Below are 19,395 nucleotides of genomic sequence, written 5' to 3' on the forward strand. Positions count from 1 at the left end.
CTGTATTTTGGCAGTCCCTTGGGAAAAGACTAAACAAAGCTTACATTACAGTATGTCTATCACTGTGATATTTGTTTTGCTGTTTATAGGACAGATGGGTTCCCGCTTTTCTAAATGTCTAGTTTCACTTCTCACCCAACATTCTCGATGCTTAAATATATCTAGGGTGACCAGATAGGAAGTCTGAAAAATCGGGACACGGGGTGTGTGGGGGGGTAATAGGAGCCTATAGAAGACAAAGCCCCAAATATCAGGACTGTCCCTATAAAATGAAGACATCTGGTCACCCTAAATATACCTCATTCTTCTCATGAGTCCCCATAAGTTCTTCTGAAATCATTTTGAATAGACAATGATGTTTAAGGCCTTTGTGGCCTTTAATAGACAAATTATTTTTGTATTTTAATTTCTCTGCTTGTTAGGTTGTAATGAACAGGCAACCGAGTGTCTTATTAAACTTGGAAAGGTAGCATTATTAAAGATATTCCCTCTCACTTTCATTATTTTGGCCATGAACTTTCTCCTTGCAATTATCATAATTTATTGTGAGGGACGATAGAACATATTGTCACAATGTGGTTTCAAAACCAAGCATCAATTTTGTCTGTGTTTGTAACCATACAGGTGTGTTATGTGTCTCTTCTCCACTGGCTGGTCAGCATAAGAGACTAAGAGTTAACTCCATTAGCTCGTAGCAGTGGTAATTTTTTTAGCTCAAGAGGCAGAGACCCATGTTTAAGCACTGATGGTTCCAAAGCTTCAATCCCTGCTGATGAAGGGGCTGTGACACATGCACAAACTTTTGTGCTAATATCTTCAAAGTAGACATTTTCAATTGCACGTGCAGATTCCATTGCATCATACAGGCAAGTACTCATGCAGAAAGTGGAACAGCATTTGAGGTACAAAGCCTTTTATTGTGCAAATGAAACCTCCCCACAATCTACATGCTACTTGGTGTCATTGCATGAATACAACAGTTAATTGAATATATTAGCACACTGGAACTGAAGATGGGAATATTGCTAAACAAGAGGATCTAAAACCTTTAATCTGGACCCAGCCTTAAATATTTGATCAGTGTGATGTGAAGCAACAGTGAAATGTAAAGATGTGAGCAGAAGGCTGGATGGATCATGAGGTATTTTTTAGATTTTGGGGAGTGGGAGAAGAGAGAGTAAGAAATCAGATTTAGGCATTCAGTTAGAAGATCTTGTGCTCATGTTAATGACATTTCCAGATGTAACCCACAACCAAGTATTGTAATGGCTAACTAATCCTTTATTGATGATACAGATAAATGGGGAGGGCTCTATGCCCTTTGACTAAGATCTTTCATCCAAGGACTTTGAAACATGGGGTCTAGTACTAGGCATTTGTTTGACTTGCTTTGATGCTTTATGATTGAAAATGACCATTCCTATCATTGCTGCTACTGCTGTTATGCAATTGCAACAACTCTTATACAAGGTATATCATGTAAAGTGTCAATGGAAAAGTTACAATCAAATATGATTATCCTAGTTAAATCCATGTATCATCTTTGTACCTAATGTAATGAATATAGGCTTTGTATTTGTATCTCAGATGTGCTTGTTCCTGGGTGACACCTTACAGATAGGTTTACAACAAGCTGTGTGTTGATGTCCCATTAAGGACACTTCATTCTAACAACAAACAATAGAAGAAACTCATCCAACCCAGATAGCTCTTCCTAAGAATGTCTCACACACCTAGGAGCCAATGGCCATGTCCTGCCAGCCAGCCAGCCAGCAAACCTCGTAAAGACATGTAATATGTTCATGAGACCCTGGACTCCATCTTGGGCCAGTAACTTTCCACAAACAGGGGCTGTGAGCTTTGTTTGGGACAGTAAGATTCCATGCACATTGCTGAGGATATAAAAGACCCCTGAGATATCTCCATTTTTAATTCATTCCTCGGGACTGAATTACTAACAAGGAAGTTCTAAACAAGGACTGATGACCCCCAGTCTGCTTGGGTGATTCTGGAGAGACTTTTGCAGGGTATCACTTTATTCTATTACTGCTGTGATCCTGATCTATGTACACCAAAAATTACTTATATTCTTTAACAATTCAATAACTCTCTTTTCATCCTTTTTTATATTATTAAACCTTTAGTTACAAAAGATAGGCATCAGTGTGATTTTGGGTAAGATTTGAATTATATATTGACCTGGCTAAGTGGCTGATCCCTTGAGATTGGAAGGACTCTCTGTCTGATGAAACTGATTTTCACTAATCACTCATCATAAAGTCTAGTGGCTGGGTGGTGAGCCAAGGACTGGAATGCCTAGAGACTGCATTTTTGACCTCTTGTTAACAAGTGTGATGAATCAGAAGTTCAATTTTGTTACTGGATTGGTATAATCTAATGATAGACTAAGCAGCAGTTTAGGGTGAGTCTGTCCCATTTCTCAGCAGTCTGTCCTGAATTCGGCATCTTCAGCTGTGACCCACTGAGGCACGCTGACACTTACCAAGTATGTTTTTCTTCCTTTTGCTTCTCTGCTTTCACACAGATTTCTTACTATAACTCTCTCCTATACAAAAAAGTCTATTTTAAGGTTCTATTTTCTCATCAATACACAAGGTGATTAATGGGTGTTCTGCTCAAGAATCCTTTGTGCATTAAAAGGCAAACAGAGTAAACGTATATACTGAACTGCATGAAAAGGAATATTGTAAGTAATTAGGAATAATATAGAAAACAGAAACTGATGAAAAATGAACATTAGCAGATTGCCTTTCACTCAGAACAAGTGCATCATTGTAAAAACATTGTTTTAGGGTTGAGAATGGATTGAAGAAAATTGCATAGTATGAATTACCATCAAGAGGTGTTATAATGGAAAATTTCAAGAGCATTTGAGCAATCACTTAACACGGTAGAGTTTTTAAATTAAGATTCCCAATTATCTTAGAGCAGATTTGATGCGATGACAGTTACTGTATGTTACCATTAATGTAATATAGTTATCTAAGATTAATAACCAAAACTAAACATATCATGTAATTGGTTGCAAAACATCCTAAAACTAACTGCTTAAATCCACTAATCAGGCAGGCTACTGTCATGTCTTAGGATTGTTTGCATCTTACCTTTACGCACCACAAAGTGGTCTCATGGTTCTTTTCAAGTCCTGGTATTAACTTTTCAGGCCTAGTCCATACTCACATGTTTTCTCAGCATAGCTATGTTGGTTAGAGGTGTGTGTGTGTGGGGGGGGGGAGGAATCAATCACATCTGTAACAGACATAGCTGCGGAGGCAAAAGATCTAATGTAGATGCAATTATACCATCAAAAAAGTCCCTTTGTCAGTATAGTTTATTTTGTTTGTTGAACTGGTATAAGCTATACTGGGAAAAGAATTATTTTGCCAGTATAAGCTGCATTCACTACGAGATTTTACAAGTACAGCTATACTGACAAACCCTGTCTAATGTAGACTAGGCCTCTAACCACACATTAATCATTCTGCTTTGTTTACCAAGTCTTCAGCAAAACAAGGTTTGTTTTCCTTTTCCTAACTAACAGCTAGTCACAACCAACACACTTAACTGTGAGTTTTGTCAAGTCAGTTTCCCCCCCCAAAAAACAAAACAATCACGTAGGAAATGGAAGGAAAAAAAACCCAGATGTTCCATTTGTGGTCTGGTGGGAGTTGGAGGAGGACAGCTGGCAGGGTGGAATTTTGGGTTTTTCCCTAGGCAAGCAGAGCCTGGTCCATCTAAAGTCAGGCTGGAAATACTAGTTTGGAGATGCAATCATGTTGCTGGCTGAAGTTTCTCCCTCTCTCCCAAGGGTAGGAATCAGTAAAATCCATTAAATGAACAGGTGGAACCAAACCTCAGACCACCCAGGGTCTATTGGTAACATCTGTAAATGCCATGATCTGAGGTGCAGTAGGCTGAATGCTCACTGGACACAATCTGGAGTGGAAAATAAAGACTTGTTTAGGAGTAAACCAAAAAAAAAAAAAAATTACAGAAACTGATATTTGCTTTACCAAGAGAAATGCATGTTCCTTTAAAAACTTCTACTGTGTGAAAAGCATTACAATTAACTCCTTTTTACTTTGTTCCATTCATACATTTTGATGTAATCAAAATGTGAACTAACTCCCCCCCTGTAAATAACAATAGCAACAAAATTGTGTATGTCTATTTTCAGATGGAAAAAGCTGCTGTTTATGTAGTTGATATAAAACAGGCCAATTTGGAAGTGAGGTGAAGAGTCTGTGAGGGAGAGGGCGAGAGAGGGTTAGCACAACCAGCAAATCAGCACAGGAGAGAAAGTCCAGTCAAGACTCTTGATAGTTGTCTGAGATGTCCAAAGATTCCTGCTTTGGTGGCTTCTGCAGCTGCTCCTCTCTGCAGTCCCCCCTGCCCCTGGCAAACCTTCTTAGAGACCTAAGCAGCAAGGCATCAATTTGGCTCATCTAAACTATTGCAGCTGGTGCTTTCAGTGCTGCTGTACTTCAGCCATTGCACCACGTTTTCATCTCCTTAGGATAGCGATTAAAAGTTCCATTTAATTTTTTAAAAACTAATATTTTCTTTGCTTTCAGGTATATCAGATGCTGCTGTTTGCCCAAAATTAGAAGCACTCGTCAGTATTTGATGTTTCCTATGTACTCAGTGTCCACTCTTCAAGTTATACTGTTTCAAATGTTTCACATTTGCAGCAAAATTGCCAATTTATATAATGGAGAATTCCACTAGAAACAAAACATTAAAATTCATACCATAGTGAAAACTACTACTACATTTGCATTTTAGGCATGATTTTCACTGCAACCTATATTCGTAATTCCATTTTAAAAGGGTTAGCATAGCGATATTGTGGAGAAAGTCTAAACAGGAGGGTCTTCGCTGCTCTGGAGTGCCATTGGGCATTCATTGTTGATAATGGATATTTCATTTAAAGGGAAGGTCATGAGAAGTTAAAATCACTGAGCAGTTTTGGGGATTAATAATGGGATAACACAATTTTTAATTTCTCCTTGAAGTTGCTGGTTTGAATCTAGCCTTTTGTTGGCAGAGACTGAAATGTGTTAGCATCTGATGGCTATTTGGTATCCGCTGTGGAAAAACAGAGTTAGTGGTGTCAATCCAACTCCTCCTGGAAATGTGTCCACATGACAAAACTCACAGCTGTAATTAACACTAATTGGCACTAGTTAACCTAAGCAACATTTGTTAGTTTGTTTGAACAGTGTAAACAAAAAGTGTGCAGCACTGAAGAATGGCCAAAAAATTTTGTATCCAAGAAGAAAAAAAATAAGAGTATCACTTAATGAAGCATTATCTATCTGAAATTCTTTATAATAATGAAATAGTGCTTACATAATTTCAGATAGATAATGCTTCATTAAGTGATACTCAGTATTTTTTCCTCTTCTTGGGTACAAGAATTTTTGGCCCATTTTCAGTGCAACATGCATATATCATGGCATTGAAAATGTACTTCCATTAGTTTGAAAACACCGGAGATCCATTAAAATTAACTCTGCGCACAGAAATAGTTTAACAATGATGTTTCCCCCACCCCCAAAGTTAAATACATTGATATAAAACAAGGAATTTTAAGAACCTCTCTGCTCACTTAAATGTGCTTATTATTTGAATGGGGCAGTTTTTGTTTAATGTCTTGTTTATGTTTGACACTTTGATCTTCTGTTTTAAAGTGCATCTTCTGCCCAAAGGTAGACATTTTAAATTTATGCTGTCATTTCTGCACATTTGTTTTGCTTAGAGTGTATAAGCAAATTAACAAATCCTGGTTGGGATAAAATGGGAGATGTTACTTATTACAGGACAGTGATGTGATGGATTTGAGTTTATTCTTGATAGCATAAGTGCAGGGAAGAAAGAATTAATCCCAGTAGCCAACTACATAAATTAGTGATAGCAATGGGGGAAATTTTAAGAGCTTTGTTCTGTTCCAAAAGTGCAGCGCTTATCCACATCTTTTTAATGTCCATGCTGAACAGACAGTTCTTTAAAGATCTCATATGAATAACCCCCACACAGTTAATTCCTTGAACCATCACTTCAGTATTATTTAGCATTTAATCCCTTCCAACAAGCATTACACTTCCTTATTTGTCGGTAGCATAACTTCAGTACCATATAAATAATTATTGGAGTGTTTTTGGCTAGGGATTTTGGAAATCAGGGTGGGTATCTTATGAAATTAGGTTTTCACTTGCAATTTCAGTACTTTGCTTCCTGGCCATGCCAGAAATATCCCAAGAATCTGTTTCCTAACAACAACAACACACAGCATTCCTCATGATATTTCAGTATTGCCATGTCTAGACCTTGCTTAAACAAGGAAGTATAGGAGTTCATGTGTTAGAAAGCTTAAATAGCTAAACCTCAGAAAAAATAGTTTGGATCATTTTGAACTCTGGGTGAAACTCTGGACACATTTTTATTTTATTTTCTGATGAAATATATCCAATTCAAGCTAATATCATTGTGCTGCTAAGAGGATAGGATGAAAAGGAAAAAATGAAAGAAAAGCCATATAGTAGTGATGTACATCAAAAGCACTTTCTATTACTACTTCTTGTGACTGATGTTCAAATACCAAAGCAACTAAAAATCAGTTTATATCACATGCAAATTTTATAGCATTCTGCATGAAAATTGTTCACTGGATTAGTCTGTAAACCTTTGCCAACGTTATGCACTATTACATTTTTCCTTTGAATTTTAGGCTGACATTCCCCATCTGCCACAAACTAGGTAAAGCAAGTGAAACAGCAGTTCAAGCTTCCTTTGCACTCTTCCATCCATGTGGAGGCATCATCGACAAAGCAAGAAGGTAGGGGAGTCAGCATGTCCATTAAATCATAATCCTGGCTCATTAGATTGCCTGCAAGATGCCAGATAATGTGAGTTATGTTGCCAATAAGAACTGAATTGAAACCATCAGATATATTTCACCTATGTAACCAAACTGCAATCGGATGGCAACACCAGATGGCTACTTATCTGAGCTGGGTTCAAACAGAGTGCCCTGGAGATACAAGAGTCTGTATACTTTTATGGATGCCTAAGTCATCCATTGCTATAAATTGTATGTAAATTTGGAAAATGTTAATACCGGCTAGTAAATATTAATCCTTTATTCCTCTTTTTTGTGTATATTAAATTCTTTGCATATTAACTATTCCCCCAGAATCTTTTACAATACTAGAAAAAAAAAAAGAGTATGTCTGAATTCTAAGGCTCAGAGTGTTAGTTCTTAACCTGTGAGTGTTCAATACTCAGGAACTTCATGTGATCAAGTACTTCATTATTGCTCGTGCTGCCAAGTCTGTGGGAATATAGATGTCTAGGGAAAAGACCCCTCAAACTGATAAGTGTCTATAGAAGTATGGAATAAACAAGGATTTCTATGATTGATAAGAGATACTTATTGCATGTTTTCTGTAATGGATGAAATAAGGATCCACTGAAAGATGTTTATAACTCAGTAAGAACTGCTGGTTGTTACGGTTGTCAGTAATAATGACTGGATGAGAATTACCTTTAGGTTTACAGTCATGTAACCTAAAGATATCATAAAAGTAGTAGTTAGGTAAAACAAAATGAAAAAGAGTACTTGTGGCACCTGAGAGACTAACCAATTTATTTGAGCATAAGCTTTCGTGAGCTACAGCTCACTTCACGAAAGCTTATGCTCAAATAAATTGGTTAGTCTCTAAGGTGCCACAAGTACTCCTTTTCATTTTGCAAATACAGACTAACACGGCTGCTAATCTGAGACCTAGGTAAAACAAAAACGTCAAAACCAGAACACATCGTGAAATTAATCACAGGAAAGCAATTTTCCCTCCAAAAATGAATGTCTTTGTTTTACAACCTATAAAAGGCAGAGGGCTTGAAAGTTAGGGAATACAGACTGCTGGCATCCCACCAGAAACAGATCAGAGAGACAGAGGCCAGCTCTTTACCTTACACCAACGGTAGTCATGTATCTCTTTGTTCTGTATAGTGCTGTACTAATCTCAAATTGTTCCATCTTGGATTAAATAATTCTATACGAGCCTGTTATTTGAAAATCTCAAGTTGTTAGCTTCAAGCATGGAAAAAAAAGCAACCCCATATTTTTTCTTCAGAACATTTCAGAGTCTAAGTAGGATTTTCAAGAGTGCTCAGCATTGGCCTAATTTTGACTCCTTTTGTAAGATCATCTTTGTGTGGATATTATGGTGCACATAGGACACAACATACTGGGCTTTCTTGGGATTCACCATGCGTATTAAAGCTAAGCATGGTTAAAGCTTTAGAAGGATAGTAATGTCCTTGAACTACTCGAGGAAGTAATCTTTTAAATATGTGAGGTCGCAGAGTGATAATACAGCACTAGCCAGTCATCATTTGGTTAATGCTGTGATGTAACTCCTGGATGACAGCAGCCAATTCTCTAGAGGTAGTTCAAAAGGGTAAATAGTAAGATACTGTGAGGTACCCACCAGTCTTCATAGGTACTTGAATCTAACTACAAATCAGAAGCTCTGTTTGGATTCTCATTACTTATAGAATAAAATTAAGTAAGGGCCCCATTAAAAATTTAGGTCACTACATAAACAAGTTTTAAGATGGGAAAGTATGGAAAAAAATGTAGACACTGCCTTCTTACATTTCTATTTTTCTGTACACTGTAGTCACTGTATTGATTGAAAGGAGCTTTTGATACTGGTACAATTTTTTGCAGGCAAAGTAAAGGTTGATATAGTGGGCAAATACCTATTGAGCTCTTGTGAACTAAAGAATTTACAAATAGTAGTCTCCAAACTACAGAAGTGTATCCGTTTGAATGTTTGCTATATTTTAAAATGTGCTTTTCATAATGTTTATAACAGGAAAATAGAAAAATGCTATCAGCTATAAAAATTTTGGTTTACTCACTCTGTGGAATGCTGCTGGAAGAAGAGGAAATGTAATAAGGCAGGTGATTTAGAGGTTACGTGAAAAGAATAAAGGGATTAATGTACCCTTTAAATGATTATACCTGTTATACAATAGAGATGGCTAGACACATTTGGCAATGACAGAACATGTCACTGATAACCAATAACATGGCTAAGATTTGAGACCACCCAAAGGCCAACAGTGCTGACTGAAATCTGTGGATGCTACTAGGGTAGGGAAGCAATCTTTCTTCAACCTTATGCACAGCCACATCATAACATTTCAAAGAATTCTTTCTTCTATGATCATCAATCTGGCACAGAGCAAGACTTCCATCACCATTGTTCTAACCATCTTCCCATTTGTGTTGTGAGTGTACCATTATGAACTGTGTGGATAAAGCCAAGGAGGGAGAACATTTAGATGGTGTAGAACAACAGATCATTATGATGTCCCTAAACACCACTGGCAGTTCAGCACATGAGTATTCAGCCACAGAACCCTCTGAAACTCAATAGTGTCCATTCACTTCTGAGGGTGGATCACCAAAATAGGTCCTTTGTCCAGACATACAAGAACTAGATCTACAGAGATATGTGGTCAAATTCTGCTTTCTGTTATGTGGTGCTATCCCACTAGAGTTCAACTAAACTGGAGGAAATAGAAGAGAAACATTCAGTTCATTACTTTTAAATCATCTGTCTCATATCAGTCTGGTGCTTCATTAATGCTGTTACACATTGCAAAGGAAGATACTGGATATTTATACATTATTTAAACATTAACACAGAAATTTGATCGTCCCAAATGTGATTGACTCTAGTACATCACTTTATTTTCAAATTCAACAGAAAATAATATATTGTGGTAGATTTTATATAATTCATTATTCATGAAATTGCTGAATATCCTTTTTTTCCATTCACTGCTGTCTTTTGTACTTCTTATTTTAGACTCTTATGAAGAATGCTAAATAATATTTTTAAAATAATTCTTATTCCAAGTAAAAGTGGACTATGTATTCTGAAAATCATTCTCTTGTAATGATATACAGTACATATTTGTTTTTTTATAACAAAAGTAGCTAAACTGTTACTGGATAATTGTCTTTTATATAGATACCACTGAAATTAGTCTTCTCAATAGTGTGACAAAGCTCTGTCCTTGTCTCCATGGGTCCCACGTTTCCTGGTGGATTTTGTTAGCCTCAGGGGCTCACTGTGACCCTCCACATAGCCCTTCTCTATCTAGGGGCAAGGGTCACAGTTTACAGTCTCCATTGTCTACCAGTCTCAGTGATTAATCAGGGAAGGGAGTGGGAGCCCAGGCTCACCCTCTACTCTAGGCTCCAGCCCAGGGACCCTAATAGTAGCAGCTATGGTAGCTGACTTTTTGGAAATAGGACATGTACAATTCTATGGGCCACTTCCCCACAGCAGCAGCCCCCCCAAATATCTCCTTCATCATTACCTCAGGGCCTCCTTCCTTACACTTGATATAGATTTGTGCTGCTTAGTTCCTCCAACTAAGCATACCATTTCCTGATACATACCTCACTGACTAACTGGGAGGCTTTTAACTAGTTCCAGCCAGCCCTTGATTGGCTTCAGGTGTCCCAATCAACCTAGCTATACCCACTGCTTTCTAGAAGGATCTTAATGGGCCCCAGGTGTCTTGATTAACCTGGAGCAACTGCCACTTGGTTACCATGGTACCAGGGATTTGTTTAGCCTGGGGCTAACGTACTTGTTCCTCACTACTTTACTATAGCCATCTGGCCTTGCCCTGTCACAATAGTTTAATTTGGTTATTCTAAAACATGTACACATATTCACAAAGGTTGGTGCTGCAGTATTAGAATCTATCATTCTTTCGCCAACACACCCAGCTGAAGGCTGTAGCATTAGTGTTATGGCAAATCGATACAAACAGAATGACAGCAGTGGTGCTTGGAAGTGGTGGTAGTATTATTCTGGTCTGGGCATGTAGAGGGCATAACAGAAATGTGAAGAGGAAACCAAGGGCAAAAACTAGAACTGAAATAAAAGAAACTATATAATAAAAGTTTACATTCAAAATCTAACATATAAAAACTCTTCAGCCAAAGACTGTAAAGTGGTTACATATAATTTTCTCCATAACAGAAAAGGGGAAACTGAGGCACATTAAATGACTTCCTCATGGGCACATAGCCAGTCAAGATACAGAACACAGTCCTGACTTCCAGACTCTAGTTCTAACTACTAGGCCATTCTGCTCTTTTACTGTATATATACAGAACAATCTACCTATGCAATGAATCAGTAGATGATCTTTCCTTCCCTACCTTTGTGCAGTTAAGCATCTCAGTGTGCATTGCACTATGTTTTCCTGGTGACATTTCTCAGGCATTTACTCTCAGTGATCTTTGCCTTGATGAACTATTATGGGACAGCAGCCCAGATTTTCCTAGAATACACTGGTTCAAGCATGATTAGGTAGCAGATTGATATGGATATGAAATTACTGTTGACACTTAGATGTGATGCGAAAGAAAGTTACTCTGGGGACCTGACTCTATCATGTTTGTTTTATATCAGATCAGTTGAAATTGTTATGACTTAATAAAAAAATTCCACTTGTACTTGCAGTCCAGCCTTGCCTACTCCATATTAGTTCACATTCTATTCTTCAGATGCATGAAGAAAGAATACTTTTTATAATCAAAATCATATGAGTGAGTAAGGAAACTCAATTCAGTAAAGTAGATCTTGGCCAAAGGCACAGGAGGAGAGAGGGAGAAAAACAGGGAAAAGGACATGGTGTAATAATGTACAGCTTGGGGAGAAATAAGAAGCCACAAAACTTGAGGGAGAGAGAAAGACCTCCTAAAAAGGAATTAAGTTGGAGTGGAAAAAAGGTTGGCAAGGTGAAGGAAAAATGAGAAATGAATGGAGCAGGAGACTATAGGTGTGGCAGATGAAGTTAAGAAGGGAGTAGGATTAACCATCATGAATAAAATTATTAATGTGTCTAGACTGGTAAAGGACAGTACTTTGTGTTCAAAGGAAATTTTCAGAGGCTGCCAGGCCCCTTAAGAGGAGATGGGTCTAGCCCCACCTGTGACATACTTAGCTCACCTTCTCAGATAGAGAAAATGACCAACAGAAGTTTATGGAGAACCCAGGGAAATCCAGATAGGAAGCCCAAAGAGACTTTGTTCTGAGGAGACTCAAAGGAGTATAGGTGAGGCTGAGGAAAGAAGACAGACTTGCAGAAAGGAGGGGCTGTGCTCAATTAGAGACTGGACACTTCTGTGTTTGTTTTGGACTTTGATATACCAGCAGAGGTGGACTTTTATTTTTAAAAAAATGACTTAGCTGGAAGGCCGAGTTACTGCAGTGATCAAATTAGGCTGGAGGGTCAGGAGATCTAACCTGAATGAGGAGAAACGGAGGCAATGGCTAGCCCAAAGCCAGAATGGGTAGTACCACTGCAACAGAAGATAAGCATCACTCTTCCTTGTCAAACAGATAGCACCTTTATTTTTCTCCCTTCTACAGCCGTCTGTAAACTTGGAAGTTTCATACTTTTAATGCAAATAGAAATATTTGCTTACAAAGCAAATTCAAATACATGGTTAGACTTGATATTCGTTTTATTATTCAGACTCTATATTGTAGGCATATTGGTATAACATATCCAGTTTGTTGAAGTCAGTGTGGGGAAAAAAGTTTATTTCAGGAGGGATTTAAATAAGGAGATGGGAAGCAGTTTTGTGGACTAGCTCAGGAACAATGTTTGTGTAGGAAGCAGCCTGGAAGAATGCGTGGGAAAAAAAGTAATTAAAACTCTGAGAAATATAACTGCACAGTGATTATTTCTTGTAAAAAGAGCCTATTCAAATATTTAAGCTGTTTCAGTGCATAATTAGTGCTAACAAAAACTGAAAGTAAGAGGAGAATTTACAAGAATAGATAATAGACATCACAGAGCATATCCAGGACCACAGGGATTTAAAAAAAAACAATATCCAAAACCTAAGGTTTTAGCAAGAACTAATCCATAGAATCTAACAAATATGTAGGAATAATTTAAAAACAACAAAAAACCTAACAAGGATTTCATAACACATTTTGAAAGTTTCTGTAAAATTGCAGAACAAAACATTTAATTTGTAATAGACCATTTTATCAGAGTTTAGAAGAGAGACATAAGTGTATGTCAATGAAGATTTGATTTGCTCAGAAGTTAATGAGTTTCTCTCGCTATATAATGTGCTGGAAGATGCTTTGAGAGTTAATACTGTAGGTCTCTCTCTCTACCAGAAAGAAGTTATGATAGCTGTGCCATTCTTGGGTTATTACCAAGAAAACACTATTCTCTGTTGAAACCACACTTGTTTTTCTGGGTCCCTGCTCAGTATAAACCAGTGTCAGACCTGCCTGGATCGTCTCACTAGAAAGAGGAGAATAAAAGGAATAAAAGAAAATAAAGTAAGGGAAACTCTTCTGCAGCATTGGAGGGGAGAAGGGAATTTTTGTTTACTTCAGCCCAAGAATGACCACACTACAGTTTTAAGCAGAGGGCGGTGGGGCTGGCTGGCTGACTGAATGAAGGGAACTGTGCTTTATGGCTTGGGGGTGGGAGAGGGAGATGAAAACTGCTGCAAAAGGGTCAATGTGGTTACTGACTCATCTCCTGGGAATGAGGGGTTTTAAAGGGGCAGCCCTATTCCTTAACCTTCCATTTTGCATGGAGGAGGCTGAGGCAACACTCACTCCCCCCCTCCCCACCATTAGGTGGTAAAATACCAAGTTTGTAGGTGGTAAAATACCAGGTTTGGTCTAGACCTGCTGTGGGCATTACGCTAGCTGCCCCTTTGTTGAGGGAGGCTGAGAGAGAATTTTTCCTTTGTCATCATATTGGCCTAGGTGGAGTTGAGATTTTTTTCGCCTTCCCCACTGTGGGTTCAGGTGAGCTCTGTTCATGCATGGCATGAAGGGCGATAGGCTATCTGTGTCAGTTTATTATATAAGTGTGTGGCAGATGTCCAGTGCAGGTACTCCTTAGGAAAGATCTACAGTGATGAGATAAATAGCTTGCTGAAAAATGACTTAAAAAGAGGTGTTCAGTAAAGGAGCGAATGGTGGGTGGTTGGGGACTCCTATGATTGGTATGACAGGGAGCCAACCCCTTCCCATTCTTATAGCCCAACTTAACCCTCTTACGGGGGAAGGGGTGGATGATAAGTTCCCGGCGATGGATTTGCTGGAGGGATCTGGATGGAAAAAGAGTGGGATCTGGTAAAAGCCCCCTGGAGAATTATGGAATAAACATGGCACCTGGGGATGGGGGAAACCCACCACACCCACCTGGAACTGGAGTACCACTGAGCCCCCCTGACCCACTAGCCTGGGATCCTTAAACATTCTAATGCTGTGACCAGCCTGCCAAGCCCTCTCCAGGGCTCCAGCATACATACAGGTAGGGACACACCCAGCTGCAGTTACATACACACAGGTTCTTTAACCAACCCCTGCATGGGAAGGCCTAACTAAGGCACCTCTCGGTTCCTAAGGCACGCACCCTGCCTTTGGGATGTAAACCCAAAATTACACCATTTTGCACTGCACAGAGAACTGTACAGCATGAGTTCATGAAACTCACCCCCCTCCCTCAATGTGGAGGAAGATATGCAATAGCTTTCTGCCCCAAGTTATGACCCCCACACACTGGTTTTAGACAAAGCAAAAATAAGTTTATTAACAACAAAAGGTAGATCCTAAGTGATTATAAGGGATACCAAACAGATCAAAGCAGATTACCTAGCAAACAAACAAAACACACAAGTCAAACATGCAAACTAAGTAGCAAATTCTCACCCTAAATGATGATTCATGCAGGCTGCAGAGATTCTTAAGGGGCCAGCTGCACTTGCTGACAGCTTAAAAACTGCAGGTGTTCCTTTCACAAGCTAAAAATCCCTTCAGCCTGGGTCCACACTCCCCCTCTCCCCACAGTTCAGTCTGTGTTCCTCAGGTATTAACAGGAGTCTCTTTGGGCAGGGAGTCAGTGAAGATCCAAGATGATGTCACTCTCCTGCTTTAAATAGGGTTTGCATATGGGGGAAAATGTTTGTTTCCAAGCTTAGCTCTCATGCCAGTCAGTGGAAAAACACTGGTATTCCAAGATGGAGTCCAGCACCAGGTGACCTGGTAGTGTCATAGCAGCCATGAGTCAGAGGCTGTTTACTGTAGCCTCAGGAAGGCTTCCTGGTGGGAGATTAGCTGCTTGTAAGGCCTATTGTTTCCTCCTATTGGCCCTTTAACCTGAATGTGACCTTCCCAGCCAGCCATCTAGACTAACAGTCTTTTTGCCTAGTGGGCATTCCCTGGGTGTAACCCCTTGGTAATACAGATGGATAGTCAATATTTCTAACTTCAGATACAAAACGATACATTCATACAAATAGGATAATCACATTCAGTAAATCATAACCTTTCCAATAATACCTTATATGACCGATCTTGCATAAAATACATTATAGTTATGCCAGTCCTATCATCATAATATCTCTATGAATAATATGTGGTGCAGGGTCACAGTGGGGTTAGGTGAACGGTACACTTTTATCTGCAGGGTAGTCCCAGACATCTAATAATACAGTAGTGGCCAGATTAAACCCATGTCAAATGTCTCCTGTCCTTTGAGAGAGCAGCTCAGGTTCTGAAAAGACTGTGAGGTCCCAGCCTCGAGAGAGGCAGAAAAATACTAAACAAAACGCTCCCATTAGGAAAGGGGTCATTGGCAAAAATGAACTGCAGGCCAGAACCAAAGCACCTGCAGCAAGGTGGCCCAATTTCCGCAAAAACAGAAAGGGAAGGGGCCACCTTCACTGGAGCACAAAGAGAGAAAAATGAATTTTTCTAAAGGCATAGAGGCAGTAGGTGGGTGGGTAAGGAATAAAGCAAGTGCTTGTAAATATTTAACTAAAAATATTTCCCATTATATCTCCAGAAAGAATAGGCAGTTGTGTGTTGTATCAGGGCTTGTCAATAAGTGTTTATTACCAAGTGAATTTCTTCGTGTACCTCATAGATTATAAAGACTGAAAGGACAATCATGTGAATCTAATCTGATCTCCTGCATAATACAGGCCATAGGACTTCCCTGAATTAATTCCTGTTAGAATTAGAGTATCTTAAAACATCTCATCTTGATTAAAAAATCTCCAGTGATGGAGAATCCACCGCAAACCTTGGTAAATTGTTCTAGTGGATAAAACCCCTCACTGTAAACCATTGCCCCTTATTTCTTGTCTGAATTTGTCTAGGCCCAATTTCCAGCCATTGAGTCTTGTTATGTTTTTTTTTATTTGAATATCCCTCTGCTGTCAAATTTATTTCCCCATATAGCTATTTATAGGCTACTTATAGACTTCTGGAGCAGATGACACATTGATGATGTCAGGCCTCACTCCAGATTTGAAGAAAATGTATGAAAAAGTTTGCTCGGATTTGTTACCCTGTCAAATGAAAAGAAATGCCCTCAGAATATCAAAAGGGAACATGAGGATACAAATTTCAATGTTAACTTCAACAGAAAAGCTCAAAAAGAACCCCCCTCCCACACACACACAAATCCTGAGCAACTCTGACAGATTGAAACTGAGAGACTGCTGCAGAAGGTAGCAGTAGATAAGAGGCATAATTCTTTAAAGAGAAGGCAATGAAAATGGGGATATCTCACAAAGTAGAATGTACAAATACTAAAACAGTGTAAACACCAAAACTGGACAGAAATTGTTTAGGGAGCTACATTAAAGAAAATTTAGGTTGACTATCAAAAAAATTAGGTAGAATAGTGTCCAAAGTAAAACTCCTCTGACTGGGAATTTTAAAACTAGACTGTATAAACCTCTAGAAAATGGAAATGAAATGAATGATCTAGTAGGTGTATTCCACACTAATTCAATGATTCCTTGTAACACCTGCTGACAGAAAAGCTTTTTCCCAAAGCCTCAGATTGTGGCAGAAAACCAATTTTCAGGTACTGAGGATTTATCTTTGCTGTAATACAATCTATGCATAAAACATGCATATCACTCAATTTCAAACTTGTCATCCAAGTTTCACTCCTCAGACCTATTATGAAAATATAAAAATTCTGAAAATACAGTTCAAACATACTGTATTGTAAATTATAAACGCCCCACTATCATAATACATACAAAGATGAAAGCAATCTGTGTAAAATATACCTTAGTTTTCAGTCTCCACCAAAGACTAATTATAAAGTAAGGTTGTGAAACTGAATTAATTTTTGGGACAAAGTATAAGTTTGTTACCTATTTTATCTTTCAGATTAATCTTTATTTTAAAACAATTTAAAATGATAGGAAGGAAAATTCATTTGGTTGATCTATTAACTGCATTTATTTTGAAAAAAATAAAATTTGAAAAATAACTTTTTTAAATAATACAAACAATAACTTTTTTAAAAAAAATCATCCATTAAACACGTACAAGATTTTTAAGGATTTATAGGACAAACAAACAGACAACTGTCCTAACCTTATGGGAAAGTGGCACTAAAAATTCAAAGATTTAGCATAGTGTCCTGACTTCACAGGATAGCTTATGTCACAGAAGACGGAAAGCCTTCAAACTATGGCCAGATCAGCTTCAGGCTGTTTATTTTCTGAGCATAAACCTTGAAGTGAAATTCTTTTCTCCCCTCCCTTCCCCCCCCAGCAGTTCCCTACAAATTCCAACTATGAGCACACAGGTTGACTTGAATAAACCTTTCTCTACACCATCTCACTTTCATAATTTAATGTGGCATGTTATTCAGTCAGAATAAATCAGCTTTTTCATTTGCATGTATTCACCGGTCAAACACAGTTCACAAACTCCTCTTAGAAAGTAACTAAGTGCTAGGTGAGAACCAAGAGTATTTTAGAAATACTTAGAGGGGAAAAAACCCAGCTAGTTAATGCACTGAATGAGGCTTGTATTTGTGTACTTATGTGAGGATAACATTACATAATTAACATCATTGTAACTAGCTCTTAAAATTTGAAATGTGCATGTCTACGCTATTACTAAAATGAAAGGGGAAAAAAATAGTATCAGTATAGATTAATTATCCTTACCCTTACTGCAGCTGTGGATCTGGCTCAATGCTTCTTTATACTCCTGAAGAAGAGTTATTGTGAAACAACTTCAGGCAATATAACATTCTTGCATTGGGATTACCTGATGATTTGGAATTAGTTTCTTCTGATAAATCAATTATGTTTTTAGCATTAATATTAAAAATTGAATTTATTCCTCCTCTCCAGATTGATAAATATTTGCACATTCCATTTAGGAAAAACACAATCCACGCCATGCCTATTTCTGTTGTTTTAAGTAGAATTTTAAGTGTCCCTTTTGTATCCATTACTTGATAGATGGTGTCAAAGTGCAAATGTGTTATGCAATAAAAGGAGACATGGCCAGGGTTACTCAGGCATGCTGAAAAATATTTTTTCAGTCTGAGTTTCTTTTACTGGGTATCAATTCTTCAATATTTTTTCTGGCCAAATTCTATGTTACTGTTGAAATGCAAGGATGTTGTGTACTTTTTTCCAAATGGATTTCAAAAGAAGAAGAAGAATGAAAAAGAGTTCAGGCTCATTTCTCAGCAGTGTGAGAGCACAGCTCATTGTATCTGAATGAGGGTGGTGTTAAAGACGTGAGTAAACCCTTTGATCCTGGAGCTGAGTCATTCAGGCCTCTCTAAATTCTTTCCCCTTTGGCCTGCCCCAGTGCTTCCCTCTGCATTGGAAAGGCATCGCCGGCAGAGAGAGTCACTTCTTAGTGTGAAAGAGGTATCTAGGCTCCCCTATGCACCAGTGCATTGGCTCCTTCTCTTCCCAGTCTCACAATGGGGTTTACATGTTTTGGAAGAGAGGGATAAATAATAGTAAGATAGAAAATATCATAATGCCACTGTCTAAATCCATGTTACACCCCCAGCTTGAAACTGCATGCAGTTTTGTTTACCCCATCTCAAAAAAGATATATTAGAATTGGAAAAGGTACAGAGAAGAGCAACAAAAATGATTAGGGGTGTGGAACAGCTTCCATATGAGAGATTAAAAATACTGGAACTGGTCAGCTTGGAAAAGAGACTGCTAACGGGGGATGTGATAGTCGTCTATAAAATCATACTGGTGTGGAGAAAGTGAATAAGGAAGTGTTATTTACTCCTCCTCCTAACATAAGAACCGGGGTCACCTAATGAAATCAATAGGCAGCAGGTTTAAAATAAACAAAAGAAAGCACTACTTCACACAACACCCTCAGCCTGTGGAACTCATTGCCATGGGGTGCTGTGAAGGCCAAAAATATAAAAAGTTCAAAAAAGAATTAGATACGTTTATGGTCCATCAATGGCTGTTAGTCAAGATGC

The 19,395-nt window shown here is 38.3% G+C and overlaps 1 protein-coding gene across 7 annotated transcripts in view; it reads left to right on the plus strand.

The window, feature by feature from the left end:
- LOC311519794 (uncharacterized protein) overlaps positions 1–19,395 on the plus strand; it is a 202,579-nt gene that overhangs the window by 35,650 nt on the left and 147,534 nt on the right. For 6 of the 7 annotated variants that reach the window (XR_014711373.1, XR_014711374.1, XR_014711375.1 and 3 more), the window contains one exon: positions 6,752–6,859. The exons of the other annotated variant lie outside the window; for it this stretch is intronic. Coding sequence is in view for 1 of the 6 variants with exons in the window: in XM_084626728.1 (XP_084482854.1) it covers positions 6,752–6,859 (108 nt within the window). In the remaining 5 variants the exon portion in view is untranslated. The remainder of the gene's footprint in view (positions 1–6,751; positions 6,860–19,395) is intronic. 7 annotated transcript variants of the gene reach the window in all.

The sequence above is a fragment of the Lepidochelys olivacea genome, assembly GCF_965140295.1.
Source record: "Lepidochelys olivacea isolate rLepOli2 genome assembly, chromosome: 4".
Classification (NCBI taxonomy): domain Eukaryota; kingdom Metazoa; phylum Chordata; order Testudines; family Cheloniidae; genus Lepidochelys; species Lepidochelys olivacea.